The sequence below is a fragment of the Gobio gobio genome (assembly GCF_949357685.1).
Source record: "Gobio gobio genome assembly, chromosome: 6".
Classification (NCBI taxonomy): Eukaryota; Metazoa; Chordata; class Actinopteri; order Cypriniformes; family Gobionidae; genus Gobio; species Gobio gobio.
The window spans coordinates 54,553,307-54,575,298 of record NC_137102.1 but is presented as its reverse complement, the minus strand read 5'-3'; the positions used below and the strand labels follow the sequence as shown (position 1 = coordinate 54,575,298).

Below are 21,992 nucleotides of genomic sequence, written 5' to 3'. Positions count from 1 at the left end.
GAATTGAAATTCTCAAAACTACCTGTTCAATCTTCACATCATTCACTCTAAGAAAAAAGGTTCTATATGGCACCAAAAATGGTAATCACATACTTTTTCAGCGGTTCTTCAGATGTGCTATATAGCACCTTAGTCAAAGAACCGGTGAAGAACCTCTGAAGAACCGCTGAAGAACCACTGAAGCACCAAAATTGGTGCTTATATAGCACTAAAAAAGGTTCCCCTTTTTTAGAGTGTTGTGTCACTTGTGTACATCAAAAAAGCAGTTTCTCATTTCTTTGAACAAGTTGCAAATGCTTTGGATAAGTCTTTACACGCAAAATGGTTGAACAAGTTGTCATAATATGTCAAGCATATTTCTATACTATATATATATTTCCACTAGAATTTTTTTCTAAAGATATTCGTTGTGATGTGGTCATGTGGATGAGAATTTGTGGCCCAACAGACAGGAACGTCAGGAGGTTTAGGAAGACTGCACTGTAATTCCTAGAGCACTGCATGTACAGTTTTCCCTTAGGAGATAGTCCTATGTTCACATTTCGACTTTCTTTTTTTTGTGCTATGCAGTGCTATCTTTTTCTTTCTGTATCGCAATGACATGGTCTGTCAACAAATTACAGTACAAACAGTAAAAGCGTAAATGTAAATCTTGTTCAGTCTCTTGCAATCAAACACCCACATACACTAAGGTGTAACCTACAATTTACAATAATTGTCATCAAAACTTTAGCCATATTTACATCAGAACATCCCTCCAGAGTAGTTATATTGACAACATGACTAAGCAATTTGACTGTCTTATCCGTACACAATGACACAAGGACTTGTCATTCTGATGGCACTGACATGTTCATTGACACGGATATTTACTTTTGAGAGATGAACTAAGGATTTTGAGCAAGAGACTGTTGTTTTGCTATTTGTACAAATTGTTTTGAGAAATGCACAGTGCAAATGTCGAGGATGATTTGGGAAATGCACCAAATCTTTACAATCTGAGAAAAACTGTAAGTGAAGATCAAGGTAAATTGTTCTTAATTTGTCTTCCGGGAAACATGCAAGTATCTTCTGTTGCTTTCAAAGGGCAGTACTAAATGAAAAATATATATATTTAAACAAAATAAGAACATTTTGGACCTCTTTATCCTGTTCAAAGATTTTCACCCCCGGATCGTAATGCAATCGTCCTCAGTGTGAAAAGATGGATCTCAAAATCATACAGTCACTGCTGGAGAGGGTTCAAATATGCAAAAGATGCTGGAAAACTGAATTATTTGCAGGAGCTGGAGGATTTTTCTGAAGAACATTGGGCAGTTTAACTGCTCAGGACAAACAAGAGACTCAAGAACAACCATCACAAAACAAAAAACATCCGTGGATCGGTGACGACACACAGCACTGAGAATCAATGGTTCATAAACTTTTGCATGGGTAATTTTAATAAATTCAGCAATTTTTTGTCTTGTGGACTATATGTAAACATGTTTTTATGTAAAATATCTTAGTCAGGACAGTACTAAATAAAAAATAACGCATTTTGTATGATCCCTCTTATGTTGTTAAAATTATTCACATTTTCCCAGATTCTGCAAGCGGTTCACATACTTTTTCTTGCAACTGTATCTGTCTATCTGTCTGTCCGTCCGTCCGTGCAATCAACCATCCATCCGTCCATCCATACACCGTTCTATCATTCTATCGGTCTGTCTGTGTATGTACCTATCTATAATTTCTTGGCTCTTTATCGTTACTGTCATTCTTTAACATGCGCTGGTGTGACAGAGCTTCAGGCTCATGTCGCTTGAAAAGTTTGTCAAACAGCAGCAGATTTTTTTTCTTCTCTAAAGCCTGTATGTTGTGCAATAATCGGGGCTGAAAGCTGTCACTGTTCTAGTCAGGGGTTGTAATATTGTACGGGTCAGTAGTCTTTATAGTTACAGGGCTATGATTCTGTGAAATGTTGAATATGCAGACAGAAAGTTACAGAGCCCTAGAGATATTGGGATTCAGCTTGCACTTAGATGACCTGTGTATATCCACTCAAGAATGGATTTTTGCAGCTGGCTAAATTTAGTTAATTAAATTCATGAACAGTTTTTCACAGCTTAATCTCATGGAATTCAATCAATTTAAATTCCTAAAATGGAAATTTACTTAATCCATTTGCATTGGGACTACATTAATAATTTTTACTGGCCATAACTAGATATATGGAAACACAAGATGACAGAGATGTTGGGCAGATATTTAGTGCTCTAATAAATTAAAATTAGGTTATTTCATTTTGTCTTGTTGCATGTCCAAAAAAAGAAAATGCTTTATATTTGTTCTCAAAAATGTCTGAAAGGCATAACAAAACACAACTGTGTATATAGTACATAATCATAATTTCATTCAGACTGCAGACTCTGGTAAAATATAACTTTTTGCAATGAAAAGCTGTGAGAGATCTTAAAATCAATATTGACATTAAATGAGGATTGTGATGAATGTGAAAATCATTTTATCCAGTCCCATTTAACCTAGACCTTATATGAGATTAATCTTTAATCCTTGTCAATGTTTTCTTCGCTGCTTGTCAGTGTCTTCGTGAAAAGGATGTTTTTTTTAGAAATATGATTGTCTCCTTCTGACAACATAAACCCATAGCATTTTTACAATCCATAATTTCATTAAAATTCTCTTCAACAAGGAATTATGATGTCTTTTACTGCCCTTAAATATTAAACATCAGGTGGTATATCACATCTGTGTGATTACTTTTCCCCTAAATCCAGAAAGTTTGGATTAAATCTAGTCTGGTTCTGTAAATATTTTAAATCCTCTGCTTACAGCTCAGGATGTTCAGATGACAGTAGACACTTACCAACAGATCTTAATCAGAGCAGACACCATACTTCAAAATGAGGATGGGAGGGATAGATATAGTACAGATGTACACACACAGACACACTCAGACGCGCGCACACACACACACACACACACACACACACACACACACACACACACACACACACACACACACACACACACACACACACACACACACACACACACACACACACACACACACACACACACACACACACACACACACACACACACACACACACACACACACACACACACACACACACACACACACACACACACACACACACACACACACACACACACACACACACACACACACACACACGCTTTCCACAAGGTTTAGGAGTGTGTTTATGGGAATTTTTGACCATTCTTCTAGAAGCGCATTTGTGAGGTCAGACACTGATGTTGGACGAGAAGGCCTGGCTCACAGTCTCCGCTCTAATTCATCCCAAATCGGGTTGAGGTCAGGATTCTGTGCAGGCTAGTCAAGTTCCTCCACACCAAACTCGCTCATCCATGTCTTTATGGACCTTGCTTTGTACACTGGTGCGCAGTCATGCTGGAACAGAAAGAGGCCATCCTCAAACTGTTCCCACAAAGTTGGGAGCATGAAATTGTCTAAAATGTGTGGCGTGCCCTACACCACTGTATCCGGTGCTTTGCAGTGCACTTGGTTTGGATGCAGCTGCTCAGCCATGGAAACCCATTCTATAAAGCTCTCTACTCACTGTTCTTGAGCTAATCTGAAGGCCACACGAAGTTTGGAGGTCTGTAGCTATTGACTCTGCAGAAAGTTGGCGACTGTGTGCCTCAGCATGCGCTGACCCCGCTCTGTGATTTTACGTGGCCTACCACTTCGTGGCTGAGTTGCTGTTGTTCCCAATTGCTTTCACTTTGTTATAACACCACTATTGTTGACCACAGTTGACTGTGGAATATTTAGTGGTGAGGAAATTTCACAAATAGACTTATTGCACAGGTGGCAACCTATCCCGGTACCACGCTTGAATTCACTGAGCTCCTGAGAGCGACCCATTCTTTCACAAATGTTTGTAGAAGCGTCTGCATGCCTAGATACTTGATTTTATACACCTGTGGCCATGGAAGTGATTGGAACACCTGAATTCAATCATTTGGAGGGGTGTCCCAATTCATTTGGCAATATAGTGTGTATATATATATACGGGTGTATGTATATGGGTGAATCAATCAACAAAAGACAAAGAACAATCACTCATTGCTTGTAATGAGGCAGGCAAGTTGATAGAACCCAAGTGCAGTTTATTTACAAAACAAATACAAGGACTTGACTCGAACAGAAACAGAACCCACCAACAGCGGTACAGGGAGCAATACTAGACAAGGGAACAAGGCAAACATGATGGCTTAAATACACAAGGACTAATGACTAACATGACACATGACGTGATCACATGAGGGCACAATGGAATCACATGACAAACCAGGAAACATGACATTGAACATAACAAAATAAGAACATGAACATGAAACAAAACCAAAATACACATTGATATTGCTCTTGGCTGAATAACTTTCGTAACTTTAATAAAGATTAACCTCATGGCTGGTAAAAATATTTATACCCAGTAAATTTAAGTCACCGGCCATTGGCAGGTGCTAACAACAAGCTAAATCATGTTAGAAACATGCTAATTCATGCTAGCAACATGCTAATTCATGCTACAAATGTGTTAAATCATGTTAATTCATGTTAACAATATGTCAAAAAAAATTGTAGCAGCATGCAAATTCATGCTAGCAAAACATGTTAAATAATGCTATCAACATGCTAATTCATGCTAGCAGAAATGCTAAAACATGTTAGCAACATGTAAAATCATGTTAATGGCACGCAAATTCATGCAAACATGTTAAAACGTGTCAACAACATGGTAAATCATGTTAACAACATGGTAATTCATGCTAGCAGCATACTAAAACATGATAGCAATCATGCTAGTGACATGTTAATTAATTCTATCAACAAATGCTAAATAATGCCAAGCATCATGCTAATACATGATAGCCACGTGTTAAAACATGCTAGCAACACCCTAAACCAAGTTAACAACATGCTAATTAATGTTAACAACATGTTAAAACATGTTAACATCCTGCTATTTCATGTTAAATCATGTTAGCAAAACATGCTAAGTAATGCTACATCATGCTAAATATGTTAGCAATGTGTTAAATCATGTTTTAAAAAAAAGTGTGTTCCCCCACTGTCCCAAACTTCAATTTCAACAATTCAAACTTTAAGCTTGTCAAAGTTATTTCAAACTTCCAGACAAGGCTTTTTCAAGCCAACTTCAAAGTTTGTTTACACACTTTATTAATAGCTATAGTTCCTATTCATTTCCAGCTTTATTCTATACCTTATAATTTGAAAATAGTTTTAGTCAGAGTTATAGTTGCTGGTCAGACTCACAGGGTAAAGCAGGTGAACCCGTGATGCACATACGGGGGCTGAAGAACACCTGTTCTGCCACAGGAAATGCAACCAGTAGCAGGTTTTGTCCCAGTTCTAGTGATCATGTTTTCCCCTAAGCGTTCTCCAGGCTTCTGTAGGTATTTTTGGAAGTGTTATGAAATGGTAATTGTGCATACTGCTCTCTGAAACGAGGGCTGATCAGCAGGAGTCTGTAACAACTGATAAACTTGAGACTTATTGGCACTCAAGCGCGTGAGATTTTAATGACTATTCATTATGTGATCTAGACAAAAGCCCTTTAACTGGGTTTCTCGAGCAATAAGGTTCAGTGAAATTTTACCAAGCCTTTCAGGGACAAACGGTGCACTTTGGTTATCTTTAACCCATAATTCTTTGCTGTTTATTCGGCAGGTTTTATACACAGGAACTGCACGGCTCATGGCTGGAGTGACCCATATCCTCCATATGAGGAGGCCTGCACATTTGAAGATGAACCAGAGTCTGAGACTGTGGTGAATATATTCCCATAATGCATACATATTTTAACATATCATAACATTAGCTGTGTGGAGTGGCTCGGTTTAATGAATGACTTCCAGTGCATGTACGTGTCCTTGAACGTCCCGTGATGACCACTAGTGGTCACTGTGTTTTGTTTTTGCATGTGCATTTGTTTCCTGCTCTTCTTTTAGGATTATTTTAAAACTAAGCAGGTCATTGACTTCTTCATGCTGAAATAAAAAAATAATAATTACACAAAATATACATAGTAGTCATTTGTTTGGCCTTTAAGATCTGGAAGGGTTTTACTATAGGCAGTTTTAATCAAAATCCAAGGTATTGGTTACTGACATATAATGAAATTTAAATCTGCTGGAATAGTTTGATGTGATACAGTTTGTCTATTGATGTCAATGACTTTATTTTTTTCAGACAACTTACTTATCGACTTTGAAACAGCTGTACACTGCAGGATACGCAACATCGCTTATATCACTCATTACTGCTGTTATCATATTCACGTGCTTCAGGTAACACTTATCATTGTTGTGGTATCCAAACGCAATTGTGATACACAAAATGGAATCGGGGTGAATTAAAATATATGTAAATATTAAGTATGCAATCTTCAGAATAACATTACATTATATTATGCATCGTGCTCTGTTGATTACAGGAAGTTCCACTGTACCAGGAACTACATACACATCAATCTGTTCATTTCCTTCATCTTGCGGGCTAGTGCAGTCTTCATCAAAGATGCCGTTCTGTTCTCAGATGAAACTCAGGACCACTGTTTAATGTCCACGGTGAGTGAGAGTGTCTCTGTACGATAAAGAATTCACAGGTTCACTTTCCCTGCAAAAAGTCACTTTGCATACCGTATTTCCTCAAATAAAAGCCTGTAGTCAATTAAACGCCGGGCCTCTGATAGTGGCCGGGGACGTGGCCAGCACAAATGAAGCGGTTCTTCAGAGGTTCTTCACTGGTTCTTTGACTAAGGTGCTATATAGCACCTGTGAAGAACCACTGAAGCACCAAAATTGGTGCTATATAGCACTAAAAAAGGTTCCCCTATGATTACGAGCCAAGAACCATTTTTGGTGCCATATAGAACCTATTTTTTTTTTGAGTGTATGGCCGTTTCTGGAAGCCAGTGATTATAGTTTATAAAGTTATAAATATGGGGATTTTCCTTACAAAACACATCTCTTCACTTCAGAAGGCCTTTATTAACCCCCTGGAATCGTATGGATTACTTTTATAATGGATGGATGCTCTTTTTTGGACTTCAAAATCTCAGTTACTATTCACTCCCATTATATAGCTTGGAAGAGCTAGGATATTTTTTAATATAACTCCAATTGCGTTTGGCTGAAATAAGGGTAACATTTTATTTTACAGTGTCCTTGTTACATGTACTTACCATAGTAATAACAGTAAATTATGCATAATTACATGCAACTAACCCTCAACCAATCCCGAATCCTACCCTTACCCTATATTAAGTACACGTAGGTTAATTATTATTACTCAGTCAGTACTTAAATATATAATTACACTGTAACAATGACACCTTAAAATATAGTGTAACCAGTTATATGCATATAGGATGGCTTGAGGGTGAGTAAATTATGGGATAATTTTCATTTTTGGGTGAACTACCCCTTTAAATTATGAGTTCACTTATATAAAATATTTACTTGTTTTAGAATTATTTATATACAATTAGAGTATTTATGAATACCTTGCTCCTCATTCTGTATCTGTGTGTGTTGTTGTTCACAGATAGCGTGTAAGGCTGCTGTATCCTTCTTCCAGTTCTGCATCCTCACTAATTACTTCTGGCTGCTGGTGGAAGGCATGTACCTGCAGACACTCCTCGCCCTCACGTTCGTCTCGCAGAGGAAGTACTTCTGGTGGTACATTCTAATAGGATGGGGTTGGTACATCCTGAAAAAAAATGGATTCCAGGAGAAAGGCTGTGTGTAATCAGATTAAGAGATGTCTGTGTCACCAGTGTTGGGGAAGTTCATTTTAAAAGTATCAAGTAAAGGAACATGCCACTTGTTTTTGATAATAGGCTCATTTTCCAACTCCCCTAGAGTTAAACAGTTCAGTTTTACCGTTTTCGAATCCATTCAGCCGATCTCCGGGTCTGGCGGTAGCACTTTTAGCATAGCTTAGCATAGATCATTGAATCTGATTAGACCGTTAGCATCTCACTCAAAATAATGAACAAAGAGTTTCCGGAAAGACTGACGGAAATGAAAAGTTGCGATTTTCTAGGCCGATATGGCTAGGAACTATACTCTCATTCCTGCGTAGTAATCAAGGAACTTTGATGCCGTCCCATGAGTGTAGCGGCGCAATGATATTACGCAGCGCCTGAAAATAGTCCCCAGCACGCTCCCTGTGCAAGCAGGTTTCACGTTGATTATGTTGACAGAAGTTAGCCTATTTTCAGGTGCAGCGTAATATCATTGTGCCGCAGCACTCATGGTACGGCTCAAAGTTCCTTGATTATTACGCAGGAATGAGAGTATAGTTCCTAGCCATATCAGCCTAGAAAATCACAAATTTTCATTTTCCGTCGGTCTTAGTGCACGATGTAACTACAGAAGAGTCAAGTTTTAAATAGGAAAAATATCAAAACTCTTTGGTCAGCAAGATGCTAACGGTCTAATCGGATTCAATGATCTATGCTAAGCTATGCTAAAAGTGCTACCGCCAGACCCGGAGATCGGATGAATGGATTCGAAAACGGTAAAACTCAGCTGTTTAACTCTAGGGGAGTTGGAAAATTAGCCTCAAAAAAAGTGCCGTGTTCCTAAAAAGTAGCTATGTTAGTTACTTTTTATGGGAGGTAATGTGTTACGTTACTTTTGTATGAACTTTTCTTACCTGGGCTGGGATTGCTGATTTGGTTTTTAATAACTAACTCAATTACAAAAATTGACTCTTATGACTGTTTTTGTGGTCTAGGGTCACAAATATGTAACAAAACTGGAGGTTGTTTTTCTGTGAATTTGGAAAAAGTATGCATTGTCTGTTTTTTGTAGGTGTCCCATCGGTTGTGCTGATTGTGTGGGTGTTGACAAGACAATTCTTTGATAACAGAGTGTACGTCACATCTTCAACTTTAAAATGATCATGAAACTAAACAAAACTGACCCAATTTACTTTCTTAAAGGGTTAGTTCACCCAAAAATGAAAATTAGCCCATGATTTACTCACCCTCAAGTCATCCTAGGTGTGCATAGCACGAGTCAACTTGCGCTAAAAGAGTAACCTTTTATTCTTTTTCCGTCTGAAAGAAGAATGTCATGTACACCTAGACTTGAGGGTGAGTAAATCATGGGCTAATTTTCTTTTTTGGGTGAACTATCCCTTTAATTCACTTTCCTGGTCTGATTGTGAATGCTTGCAAATACAGTTTAATGTTGTTACAATAAATACATTTCTCATGTTTGCAGATGTTGGGATGACACAGATAATATGAACATCTGGTGGATCATTAAAGGACCGATCACAGCATCACTGTTTGTGAGTTATGATGTTGTTGTATGTCAGATTTTGAGATTGACAACATTTATTCAAACAGATATTTATTCAGAGATATTACCTGAAATATTACCTGCTCTACTGTTATTGTAGCTCTTTCTCTGTCTGACAGGCTAATATCATCATCTTCCTAAATGTGATTCGAATCTTGGTTCAGAAATTGAAAAGTCCTGGAGTTGGTGGCAATGACACAGGCCACTTCATGTGAGTCAAATAATAACGTGCAAGAAGTGCTGAAAATTAACATTTTGCCACAGATGTTAATGGTGGGTGAATAAAAAAAAAAACAGTCATAAATATTTCTTGCCAAGCATTTTGCATTCTTTCTTTTAAATATTTGCTTTTGTCAAACTTAATTGTTGTTTATTTCATTATACTTGCAGCAAACAGCACATAGTTATTAGCACATTTAGTAACTAAAACTACATAATCAGGGCTGTACAGTGCGACATATAGGGGAGACCAGGGACAGTTGTAACCCTTTTTTGCAACTTTTAGCAATACATCAAAAACCATTTATACTGGAATAACCAATTTATTATAAACTTCAATCTGTCAACTGCTGAAACAATGTATTAAAGTGGTTTTATGAAATATGTACAGGTTGCAAAATTGATTTTAATACAGTCTCTCCACTGTTACAACCATCCCAGTGTACAGGGGCGGTTGTAACATGTCTAAAATATGCATAATGAATCAATCATATACTCAAAATGGAAAATATTATGTTATTGTGACTATTCATTTCATGTTTTTAAGTAATGATTACCTTTTTTTCATACTACATGATAAAAACAAATAGGTGAAACCGTCAAATTATAATGCAAGAAAATTATTTAATGGGTAGAACACCTCAAAAAAGTTTAGACATGAACTCAAACATTTTATATATTTATTCTTAAATGCTCTGTTTTGTATTTTATAGCATTTTTTAAAAGCATTTTTTAGAGATGGTAACAGATGTTTTATACATGTACAATTGGTTGGCCTGTGCTACAAAACTTTCAACCTCTGTAGCACCTGTGCTATGTGCAAAAAAAGTTAATGTTAAGTTAAAGTTAATGACATTTTTTTTAAATGCACTCTTAGAAAAGATTCAATGGGATTCTACAGGTGCTGGTCATATAATTAGTCATTACACACAGACTGATATATTTCAAATGTTTATTTCTTTTAATTTTGATGATTATAACTGACAAATAAGGAAAATCCCAAATTCACTATCTCAGAAAAATAGAATATTACTTAAGACCAATACAAAGAAAGGATTTTTAGAAATCTTGGCCAACTGAAAAGTATGAACATGAAAAGTATGAGCATACTTAGTTAGGGCTCCTTTTGCCTGAATTACTGCAGCAATGCGGCGTGGCATGGAGTCGATCAGTCTGTGGCACTGCTCAGGTGTTATGAGAGCCCAGGTTGCTCTGATAGTGGCCTTCAGCTCTTCTGCATTGTTGGGTCTGGCATATCGCATCTTCCTCTTCACAATACCCCATAGATTTTCTATGGAGTTAAGGTCCGGCGAGTTTGCTGGCCAATTAAGAACAGGGATACCATGGTCCTTAAACCAGGTACTGGTTGCTTTGACACTGTGCAGGTGCCAAGTCCTGTTGGAAAATGAAATCTGCATCTCCATAAAGTTGGTCAGCAGTAGGAAGCATGAAGTGTTCTTAAACTTCCTGGTATACGGCTGCGTTGACCTTGGACCTCAGAAAACACAGTGGACCAACACCAGCAGATGACATGGCACCCCAAACCATCACTGACTGTGGAAGCTTTACACTGGACCTCAAGCAACGTGGATTGTGTGCTTCTCCTCTCTTCCTCTAGACTCTGGGACCCTGATTTCCAAAAGAAATGCAAAATTGACTTTCATCAGAGAACATAACACAGCAGCAGTCCAGTCCTTTTTGTCTTTAGCCCAGGCGAGACGCTTCTGACGCTGTCTGTTGTTGAAGAGTGGCTTGACACAAGGAATGCGACAGCTGAAACCCATGTCTTGCATAGGTTTGTGCGTAGTGGTTCTTGAAGCACTGACTCCAGCTGCAGTCCACCTTTTGTGAATCTCCCCCACATTTTTGAATGGGTTTTGTTTCACAATCCTCTCCAGGGTGCGGTTATCCCTATTGCTTGTATGCTTTTTTCTACTACATCTTTTCCTTCCCTTCGCCTCTCTATTAATGTGCTTGGACACAGAGCTCTGTGAACAGCCAGCCTTTTTTGCAATGACCTTTTGTGTCTTGCCCTCCTTGTGCAAGGTGTCAATGGTCGTCTTTTGGACAACTGTCAAGTCAGCAGTCTTCCCCATGATTGTGTAGCCTACAGAACTAGACTGAGAGACCATTTAAAGGCCTTTGCAGGTGTTTTGAGTTCATTAGCTGATTAGAGTGTGGCACCAACTGTCTTCAATATTGAACCTTTTCACAATATTCTAATTTTCTGAGATACTGAATTTGGGATTTTCCTTAGTTGTCAGTTATAATCTTCAAAATTAAAAAAAATACACATTTGAAATATATCAGTCTGTGTGTAATGAATTAATAATATACAAGTTTCACACCAGCAACAGTATATACGTAGAACTCTATAGGGTTTTAAAGAACTTTATGCCAAAAAGTTTCTATTTAAGAAGATATGTCATAAATGATTGCATAATACTGTCATGTTTATTGGGTTATTTCAAATGTTTCTAGTGATAAAGTATGTTTACAAGCTGTTTTATAAAACTGAATCAAAACAGAAAATTAACAAAAAGGAAAACTAAATCCATTAAAAAAAACCATGATGAACACTAAAAGGTAAACATATTATGTATGCTGTTCCAGATGAAACCAGGGGCCTATACCATGAAGCCGGTTTAGCTGGCTAGCCAGATATGTTTAAGCTTAGTTTGTGCCAATCCTGGGTTTTAGGCACCATTAAAGTGGTTTGGCTTTTAGCCGTGTTCATCTCCATAGTAACTTACTCTCCACGGCTAACCTGCTCCAGGGCAGGTTATGTTCTGGATAAGACATCTCAAACTGAAATATATTACCCTTATATATTTTAGTTAATCAATCATTAATAGGCACTTAGTTAAAATTAATATTAATAGCCTATATAAAGGTCATACAAATAAGCTTTAAAATCAATAAATAAAGCTATAAATGACTACATGTGATCTTAAATGTTCAATTCTCTCTATATATCAACTAAACTATCTTCATAACTTTTACTTGCATTGACGTATAAGATATTTCTTTAAGTTATCCTCTTTCATAGACAGCTCTTTTCTTCCTGTCTATTTGTTTAAATTCTTAATATTTTTCTATCATGTAATATTCTGCAGAAGAGAGAAATGAATCTCAGTTTCACTGATCCACAGCATGTGATTGGCTGTTCACTACTGATGTCACAGCTAAACTCCTAAATTCAGGATCAAAGCCTGAGTTGACAGAGAAAGCTGATGATCAGCATCATGGGACCAACAAAGCCTGAATAGATTGGTTTGGTTTTGTCAACTCTAAACTAATCCTGTAACCCTGAGTTTGTTAAACTACCATCATGGTACAGGCCCCAGTTTAGAATCAAACAGATGGCATGTGTTAATGTGAGTGAAATGCATATCTTCATTTCGCTGCAAAATGTCTGTTCATTAGAACACGCTGCCAGGTCGTGCTTCATGCATGAAAAAATATTTAGCTTGACAGTTCACGCAAAGGTGAGTTTCTGTTTTAGGCCCCATTGTGTCTTAATACCTGTACCTCCTGATAATTCAATGTTTATGCAAAGACGAAGAGAAATTGCATTTAGCCCATTATCCAGAGGCTTATTCGTTTCTGAAAGTGCAGATCTGTCTTTCAAATTTGATTATGTGCCGTTTAACTTCATACTGGCACTGGGCTTGACCTTGCAACCCGAGAATTTATGAACGCAATAACTTTAGGTTATTCTCTATATCAAAATAAAGGGACGAGGCCTGGTTGATTTGTGTTAGTAGTGTGTTGAAACTCGCGGTTACACTCTAAAAAAAAGCTTCTATATGGCACTAAAAGTGGTTATTTGCTCTTAATCATAGGGGAACCTTTTTAAGTGCTGTATAGCACCAATTTTGGTTCTTCAGTGGTTATTTTGCTGAGGTGCTATATAGCACCACTGACTAAGGTGCTATATAGCACCGCTACCATATACATAATATGTTAAGATATGGTGCTATATAGCACCAAAAGTGGTTCCTCTATGATTACGACGAAGAACCACTTTTTGTACCATATAGAACCTTTTTTTTTTTTAGAGTGTATGGTAAGGGCCGTGATACTTCCCAAACACTGGTCTAGCCGTCCAATCAAAGCACATTGCGCTTTTCAAAAGGAGGGGCTTCATAGAGACAGGAACTAAACAGAGCGTTACTGACAGACTGGGAAGAGAAGAGCTGCAACAATGTCAAACATGTGAGTTTTCCAAGCATGAAAACCTATTCTAGTAGACTCCAAAATCAAGACTTTGTAAAAAAGACCATAATATGGCCTCTTAAAATTAAACTTCGCTTTAATTCATGTTACAAAACATGTACTGTTTATACTTGAATAGGTAGCTACTGTTCTTAAAGGTCCCGTTTTTGCTGTTTTTTTGAAGCTTTGATTGTGTTTACAGTGTGCAATATAACGTGTTCATGTTTCGCGTGTAAAAAAACGCAGTATTTTTCACACAATTTACTTATCTGTATACCGCTGTTTTCACTGTCCTAAAAACGGCCTGATTATTTCCTCGTTCTATGAAGTCCCTCCTTCAGAAATACGTAACGAGTTCTGATTGTGCCAGCGGTTCCCGTGTTGTGATTCGACAGCAGCTTAGCGCACGTTGCCCGGAAAAACGCAACACTTCCTCTTCTCCAAGTGGGAGAGCAGCAAGACCACGCCCCCTTTTTTGCATATTCTTGTGGGCGGAGGTTAGTCAACAAACTGTTCTACTGATGTCATTAAAGCAGGATGTACCAGGATGTAGTCCAAACCGGCCGTTCGCTGTAGGCTTTGAAAGGGAACTTCTGTTGAATAAAATATCTCGCTTGGCATTGAACTTTGAGCTTTATAATTTTACAGGTATTATTTATGCTCTAACAGCAGCATTACACACTAACTAAAGTTTGAAAAATGGGATCACGAAGAACAGGACCTTTAAAGCTGCAGTACGTAAGTTTAGCCTCTTTGTCGCTATCTCTGTTTGAAGCCTGCAATTGCGTGGGTTGTGCATCGGCACGGCTCCTCAGCGCGGATTAATCTAATGTGTTGATGAGTAGGCTATGTGTGGCTGTCAGTCACCGCACCGGTGTGGATGTAACTTCAGAATCACAGATTCTACGTCTTGGAAGTACGACCACAAATAAGAATTTTCACTGGAAAATGTCATCTGAACAAGTAACTTGTCAGCCACTTTTGTTCTGACAAACTCAGAAAAAGGGGCAAAAACTACACCGACCAATCATCCCACTTGTACACCGACTGAACAACAATAATGAAGTTAATACTGCTTTTTACTGCAGTTTTTTATATTCAGTAATATTCTTCAAAATTAGATACTAATACCACATTACTGTCATGGATATTCTGTATAATATTCATCAATCAAAGTAGCTCAGATGGAAAAACGCTGCCCTTGCAAAGCGCTCTCAAGCGCCACCAGCTGGCCGTTTTCAGAAGAGCACCAGGCGTTTTTTAGCTGGCTAAAAATGCTTTGATGGACACATGATAATTTAATATGTATTGCAAGGCATATGGTCAATTACTATTATACTGGAGCCAAACCTGAGAAAGAAGTCCACGAGATTCCACAGCGTTCCTGTAAACGTCATTTGCAGTTGTAACTCATGGGCGGGGATTATGCTAATTATGAATGAGCCTGCACGCACGTCCTATTTACGAATGTTTGGAATTCATTAATATACACACGTTTAACTACCGAATCCGTGGAATGCGAAGCGTTTGTGAATCTGGAGGAGAGTTTTTGTAAAGGTCCATTTTACGCGCAAATTTGCTCATATTTTAACGAACGTTTCATGAATGAGGCCCAATGTGTGTATGTAGTGTGTACTAGCGTTACTTGTAGATTTACATTTCTGTTCAGTCTAATCTTTTGCTTTTGACTTCGGGTGAATCTCCAGTTGTCACTGATGATTGTCGTTTGGACCTTTCGGGATTACAATCCAGAAACAATCAAAAATGATACGTTTAATATTCCCAGCTGCTGTGAGAAAAGGCTATAAATGATCTGCCACCTGCAGCATCCTCACATGCGAGCCTTCTTTATTTGTACAGACGTGACGTAATGACACAAAGGCATGCTCGAATTTCAGAAAGCTACCAGTACCACTCAAATTATAACACATTATTAATCGGCTACAGTAAGAGGATCGTTTTGAACTGGTTATGTACTTGCTCAAAAATTTATTTAGGATCATTTTTAACCAAAATCTTTAACTAAAACTAGTTAAGTACTGCAGCTTTAAATGAAATAATTACTGGTATGCTAAAGATGGTACACACTAGATAATGTACGTCTAGTAGTTGTGCTCTGAATTGTTTGTGTGAAGGCATTCAAATTGATTCACGATTATCTGTGATCATCACACAGGAGACTGGCCAAGTCCACCTTGTTTCTGATTCCTCTGTTTGGGATGCACTACACTTTGTTTGCCTTTCTGCCAGAAAACACGGGTGAAATCGTCCGCTTCTACATCGAACTCGGCCTGGGCTCCTTCCAGGTACAGAGGAATTCATTTGTTATGAAGAGATGATCTGCTGAGGATTATTTTACAGATTCAATTATGTGGAAATGTCTTTTATTCCTTCTTCCCCAGGGCTTTGTGGTGGCACTTCTTTATTGTTTTCTCAATGGAGAAGTAAGTATTTGTGGAAAAAATCTATATGGTATTGATATAATATATACAGTACAGACATTTAGAAAATGTCTTAAAGATGTTTATGATTTAGAATGTATGTACTGACTTTTTAAAGATGTTTATCAGATGTCAGCAGAGGCTTTCCATACTCTTTATAAGACATCTTGAAGACGTATATGGGCTATAATACAATATCCTCAATCAGAGACATTCGCATTTGGACGGGATTCGATTTCTCAGAGGACCGTTGAGTTTGCTGAAAAACAGTAGGTCATTTGCCCTGGAATTTTTACTGAGGTTGTGTAAGAAAAACACAGACATGGCAGTTTCAGACAGGATTAAAATCACAAGTATAGCCCTATTTGGACCTTAATTGTTTCTCATGGGGTTGTAAGGTATTTTTAACATTTACAGTCTGTGATTTTATTGCCGTCCGAATCCAGAATGTCAGTGTTTTTCTCCCACCGAAATCGCCGGCTGAATTATCTACTATTTTAAATTAAATTGCCGTCCAAATCCACATCACTGAGTTTACAAGAAGAGATCAATTAAAAATTCACAGTTTAAATCCTTTTTGACCCCTGTCGAGCACCGTACGATAACTGTTGCGGTTTGGGTGCATTTTTTATATCTAGCCTACACTTTTATCACTGAAATGCTGGAAAGTATTTACAAGAACAATATTTCATCACTGCTCAAAAGAGAAGAAAAGCACGTAAATATTTGAAATGGGCCGTTATTATGGCAGCAATTAAATATATAAAAAAAATAACCAAGCAGCTTTATCTTTACCTCATGTAAATAAGAGCCTGCATTAACTTATTTCCAGGTAATTTCCACATTTCTAACATGACATCCATCATTTTGAGATACAATATAAGACCGAAAACTATTTTAACTATAGTGAGTTTTCCTATTTTTAAACAGAAGATTTATATAATCAAATTATGATTAGGATATTGTTTTCCTATTATTAAATCAAATATTTAATAACCTATTCTTATTATTCCAAGCATATGACATTTTATTTTCAGCAGGCAATCATGCGACTGCCCATGTGAGCAGTGCGTTCCTGGGTTTGTCTGATCACAAAACTCGCTCCTCCACCATGAATAAATCGATATCTGAATGCGCAAGTTTTTTCTCTGTGGTGCCATGCAAATGTACTTTTACGGACATCCACATGAGAAACAGTTGTCAGAACAGGGAAACACACATTTCTCTAACCCGTGATTTTCTGTGAAATCTGTCAAAAGTCTGTAAATTTCGACAACAAGTGTCAAATACTATCGACTGGAGGAGCCTTAAATGGTTAGTTCCCCTAAAAATGAAAATTATCCCATAATCTACTCACCCTCAAGCCATCCTAGGTGTATATGACTTTCTTCTTTCAGCCAAACACAATTGGAGTTATATATACACTCACCTAAAGGATTATTAGGAACACCATACTAATACTGTGTTTGACCCCCTTTCGCCTTCAGAACGGCCTTAATTCTACGTGGCATTGATTCAACAAGGTGCTGAAAGCATTCTTTAGAAATGTTGGCCCATATTGATAGGATAGCATCTTGCAGTTGATGGAGATTTGTGGGATGCACATCCAGGGCACGAAGCTCCCGTTCCACCACATCCCAAAGATGCTCTTTTGGGTTGAGATCTGGTGACTGTGGGGGCCATTTTAGTACAGTGAACTCATTGTCATGTTCAAGAAACCAATTTGAAATGATTCGAGCTTTGTGACATGGTGCATTATCCTGCAGGAAGTAGCCATCAGAGGATGGGTACATGGTGGTCATAAAGGGATGAACATGGTCAGAAACAATGCTCAGGTAGGCGGTGGCATTTAAACGATGCTCAATTGGCACTAAGGGGCCTAAAGTGTGCCAAGAAAACATCCCCCACACCATTACACCACCACCACCAGCCTGCACAGTGGTAACAAGGCATGATGGATCCATGTTCTCATTCTGTTTACGCCAAATTCTGACAGAAATTGAGACTCATCAGACCAGGCAACATTTTCACAGTTTTCAACTGTCCAATTTTGGTGAGCTCGTGCAAATTGTAGCCTCTTTTTCCTATTTGTAGTGGAGATGAGTGGTACCCGGTGGGGTCTTCTGCTGTTGTAGCCCATCCGCCTCAAGGTTGTTCGTGTTGTGGCTTCACAAATGCTTTGCTGCATACCTCGGTTGTAACGAGTGGTTATTTCAGTCAAAGTTGCTCTTCTATCAGCTTGAATCAGTCGGCCCATTCTCCTCTGACCTCTAGCATCAACAAGGCATTTTGGCCCACAGGACTGTCGCATACTGGATGTTTTTCCCTTTTCACACCATTCTTTGTAAACCCTAGAAATGGTTGTGCGTGAAAATCCCAGTAACTGAGCAGATTGTGAAATACTCAGACCGGCCCGTCTGGCACCAACAACCATGCCACGCTCAAAATTGCTTAAATCACCTTTCTTTCCCATTCTGACATTCAGTTTGGAGTTCAGGAGATTGTCTTGACCAGGACCACACCCCTAAATGCATTGAAGCAACTGCCATGTGATTGGTTGATTAGATAATGAGAAATTGAACAGGTGTTCCTAATAATCCTTTAGGTGAGTGTATATAAAACAATTAATCGTGGCTCTTCCAAGCTTTATAATGGGAGTGAATGTGGTACCTTAGATCTTGAAGCCTAAAAAAGTGCATCCATCCATCATAACAGGAATCCATTCAACTCCAGTGGGTTAATAAAGGCCTTCTGAAGTGAAGCCATGTGTTTCTATTAGAAAAATATCCATATTTATAACATTATAAACTATAATCACTGGCTTCCGACCTGATACATGATGTATTGATGAATGTGGAAGCGCAGAAGATAGAGCAAAACAAATCACCGGTCATGAATTACAAGAATTTTTAAAGAGAAGAGCTTGAGAGCTTGATTTCGTTGCCCAGCTCTATTTGTTTGAACTGTGAGATGCGTCTACTCACCTGAGCTTACGCTACTCCTACATCCTACATCATGCTTCGCAATACTTTCTCTCCTCCTTCAGGTACAGGCAGAGTTGAAGCGCAGGTTATGGACGTGGCAGACCCAGACTCATCTGAGCCCCAGTAAAAAGCGCCGGGTCACCGTTACTCAGACCATGATGCATGAGACCGCTCATCCACAGACTGACGTCTGCAGTAGCTCCATCACGTCAGTGTGAACGCACCTGGATGTTGCAAGCGGAACAACATGCTAGAGCCTTCAAGAGCTTCCCGCTCGGCTCTGGAGTGTGGAAGACCGCCGCACGCGAGGAAACAGGACACCGTACCACACTTATCAAGGTCATGGTGAAAATATCAGAGTTATGGATTTGTAAAACTACAACCAGATGTTAGATTTTGTGACACAGCAAGTGTGTGGAGGGTTGATTTGATGGAGGATAATGTGGCCTGTTCCTGAGGCTGGATTTTTTTGGCAAAAGGTTGATTAACATTTGAACCATAGACTGTAAAAAAAAATGGACGTAGTGTCCGTGACGTCCCCCATAGGATTCTGAAGAGCCGTTTTGAAGCGTAAAGTAGGGTCGAGCTGGCCGTTGCCATCTTGTCAGCGCATCATCAATGATGACTAACAGACAGCAGACAAAAGGCTATCCATCTGTCACTCAAAGTGGCCATGCCCTTAATTATGCAGAACTTTAAGGCTTTATATAATGTAAAAGAATGAGTTATAAAAAAATTCACCCCACTCACAGTTGTCATGAAGGGGCAAAATTAGCCGTATAGACCAAAACCACAATTTGTGCCAGGCTGTAAACATGTTTTTATCTACTGTAAAGCTGGGCATTTTAACATGGGGCTCACTGAGATTCTGCTGCCTTCTAGCGGCCAGTCGATGAATTGCAGTTTAAGTCGCTTCCGTATTGGCTTCAAGAGAAACTGGGGGAGGTTGCCGCCTGATTTGAACCTGATTACATCAGTATTTGATTTTGGTATGCATATAAGAATGATTATAAAATGTCAAGCATTTTACATCCTCAGTCCAAGTTTTGAGCTAGATCAGTTTGGTGGCATTATTTTCATTTTTAAGTGATTAATAAGCTATTTATTATTGCTGATGATGTGCTCTAAGGATACCGGTTAGGTTTTTCTTACATGCCAATGCTTTTTTATAGCTGTTTTTTTAACTTAAGAATTATTTTGACACTTTGTACATTGACAGAAACTGATAATAGTGCTTCCCAGCCGCATATAGATGTATTTAGATGGTACTGTGGGATATAAACTTGTCAGTTTGATTTTTAAGTGTACACTTCTGTTCAAAAAATTGGGGTCAGTAAGAGCTTTTGAATGTTTTTGAAAGAAGTGCTCGCCAAGGCTGCATTTATTAGATCAAAATAACAGAAATATTGTGAAATATGAATGTAATTTATGTGATCAAAGCTGAATTTTCAGAGTGTCACATGATCCTTCAGAAATCTAATATGCTGATTTGATGCTCAAGAAACATTTCTGATCAATGTCGAAAACAGTTGAACTGATCGATTTTAAAGTTCATAGTTAATGTATTTAAAATAGAAATCTTTTGTAACATTATAAATGTCTTAACTGTCAATTTTGATCAATTTAATGCATCCTCACTGAATACAAGTATTCATTTCTTTCAAAGAAAATCACACTGACCCCCAACATTTAAATGGTGTTGTACGTCTGCGGACATTACAGCTGAATACCAATAACGCACAATATTAACTGGAGCACTTAGATTGTAAAAAAAGGGAAATGTCAACAGTTATGTTCCACTGAGAAAAATGTTTACAGCTCTACATTAAAAAAGTATTTTAACTTTGTACCCCTTTTCGAGATGCGGACAGTTCATTTTTATGTCTGACTGACATGCTATTTTTAAATCGTTTGGCTTTATATTAAATTTGTATTATATTAAATTACAGCTGACTATTTTAATATTTCATATATTTATGAAAATATTTAAATGTGTCAAGTTTATTTGACTATGCTGGCTGTAGCGTGGCTTATTTTACTGTTACTACTTTGACTATTTTACTTTATAGTTTTTTGCTTTGTAATAAAAAAACATGCATTTGAATTGAGGTGTAGACCTTCCCTACACATTTGTCTTTTTGTCAAATTTAAAGGTGCAGTAAGAGATTTCTGAGAAACACTGTTGATATCTGACATCAACCCAAACAAACACACCCCTCCCTTTATTGACCCGCCCCCAAAATCCACACACAATGCAAGAATGGATGTCTCTTTATCATAGCTGAAGTGAAGCAAAATAATGGTTTGTGAAAATAAAGCGATGATGAACAAACGACAAACGAAGAAAAAAACTGAACATTCAGTACACAAGAGTGCTCCAGACAAACAATGTCACTCAAAACTGTCCTGTTACTAGAGCTGACATTACAACAACAGCATATCTTGGTTATGTGAAACAGCAAAACCAGTGTCACGTATGGAGCAGAAACGACGCAACCTCTGCAACCTCAGGCCTTCCCGCTTAGGTCTCTCCAGCTCTATAAAGCTTTTCAAAAATGAAGGCGGGTCTTAAAGCTCTTACCAGATCATAACCCTTCTCTTTCCAGTGATATTCCTCTGACCTTTCTCTTTTGTAATGTCTCTCAGCCATCTCTCTTTCTACAGTGTTCAAATCTATCTCTTGCTCACTCTCTCCTCCCCCATCACGAATGGACACGCCCCCTACTGCTGATTGGCT

At 38.2% G+C, this 21,992-nt stretch overlaps 1 protein-coding gene across 1 annotated transcript in view; it reads left to right on the top strand.

Moving 5' to 3' along the window:
- ghrhra (growth hormone releasing hormone receptor a) overlaps positions 1 to 21,357 on the top strand; it is a gene marked incomplete at its 5' end in the record, with an annotated part of 37,419 nt that extends 16,062 nt beyond the window's left edge. Inside the window, 10 exons of the mRNA XM_079820488.1 lie at positions 5,747 to 5,847; positions 6,269 to 6,366; positions 6,513 to 6,649; positions 7,629 to 7,778; positions 8,899 to 8,959; positions 9,313 to 9,382; positions 9,513 to 9,604; positions 16,007 to 16,136; positions 16,233 to 16,274; positions 19,318 to 21,357. Coding sequence (XP_079676614.1) covers positions 5,747 to 5,847; positions 6,269 to 6,366; positions 6,513 to 6,649; positions 7,629 to 7,778; positions 8,899 to 8,959; positions 9,313 to 9,382; positions 9,513 to 9,604; positions 16,007 to 16,136; positions 16,233 to 16,274; positions 19,318 to 19,473 — 1,037 coding nt within the window. The 3' untranslated portion in view covers positions 19,474 to 21,357. The remainder of the gene's footprint in view (positions 1 to 5,746; positions 5,848 to 6,268; positions 6,367 to 6,512; positions 6,650 to 7,628; positions 7,779 to 8,898; positions 8,960 to 9,312; positions 9,383 to 9,512; positions 9,605 to 16,006; positions 16,137 to 16,232; positions 16,275 to 19,317) is intronic.
- Positions 21,358 to 21,992: the final 635 nt, after the last annotated feature.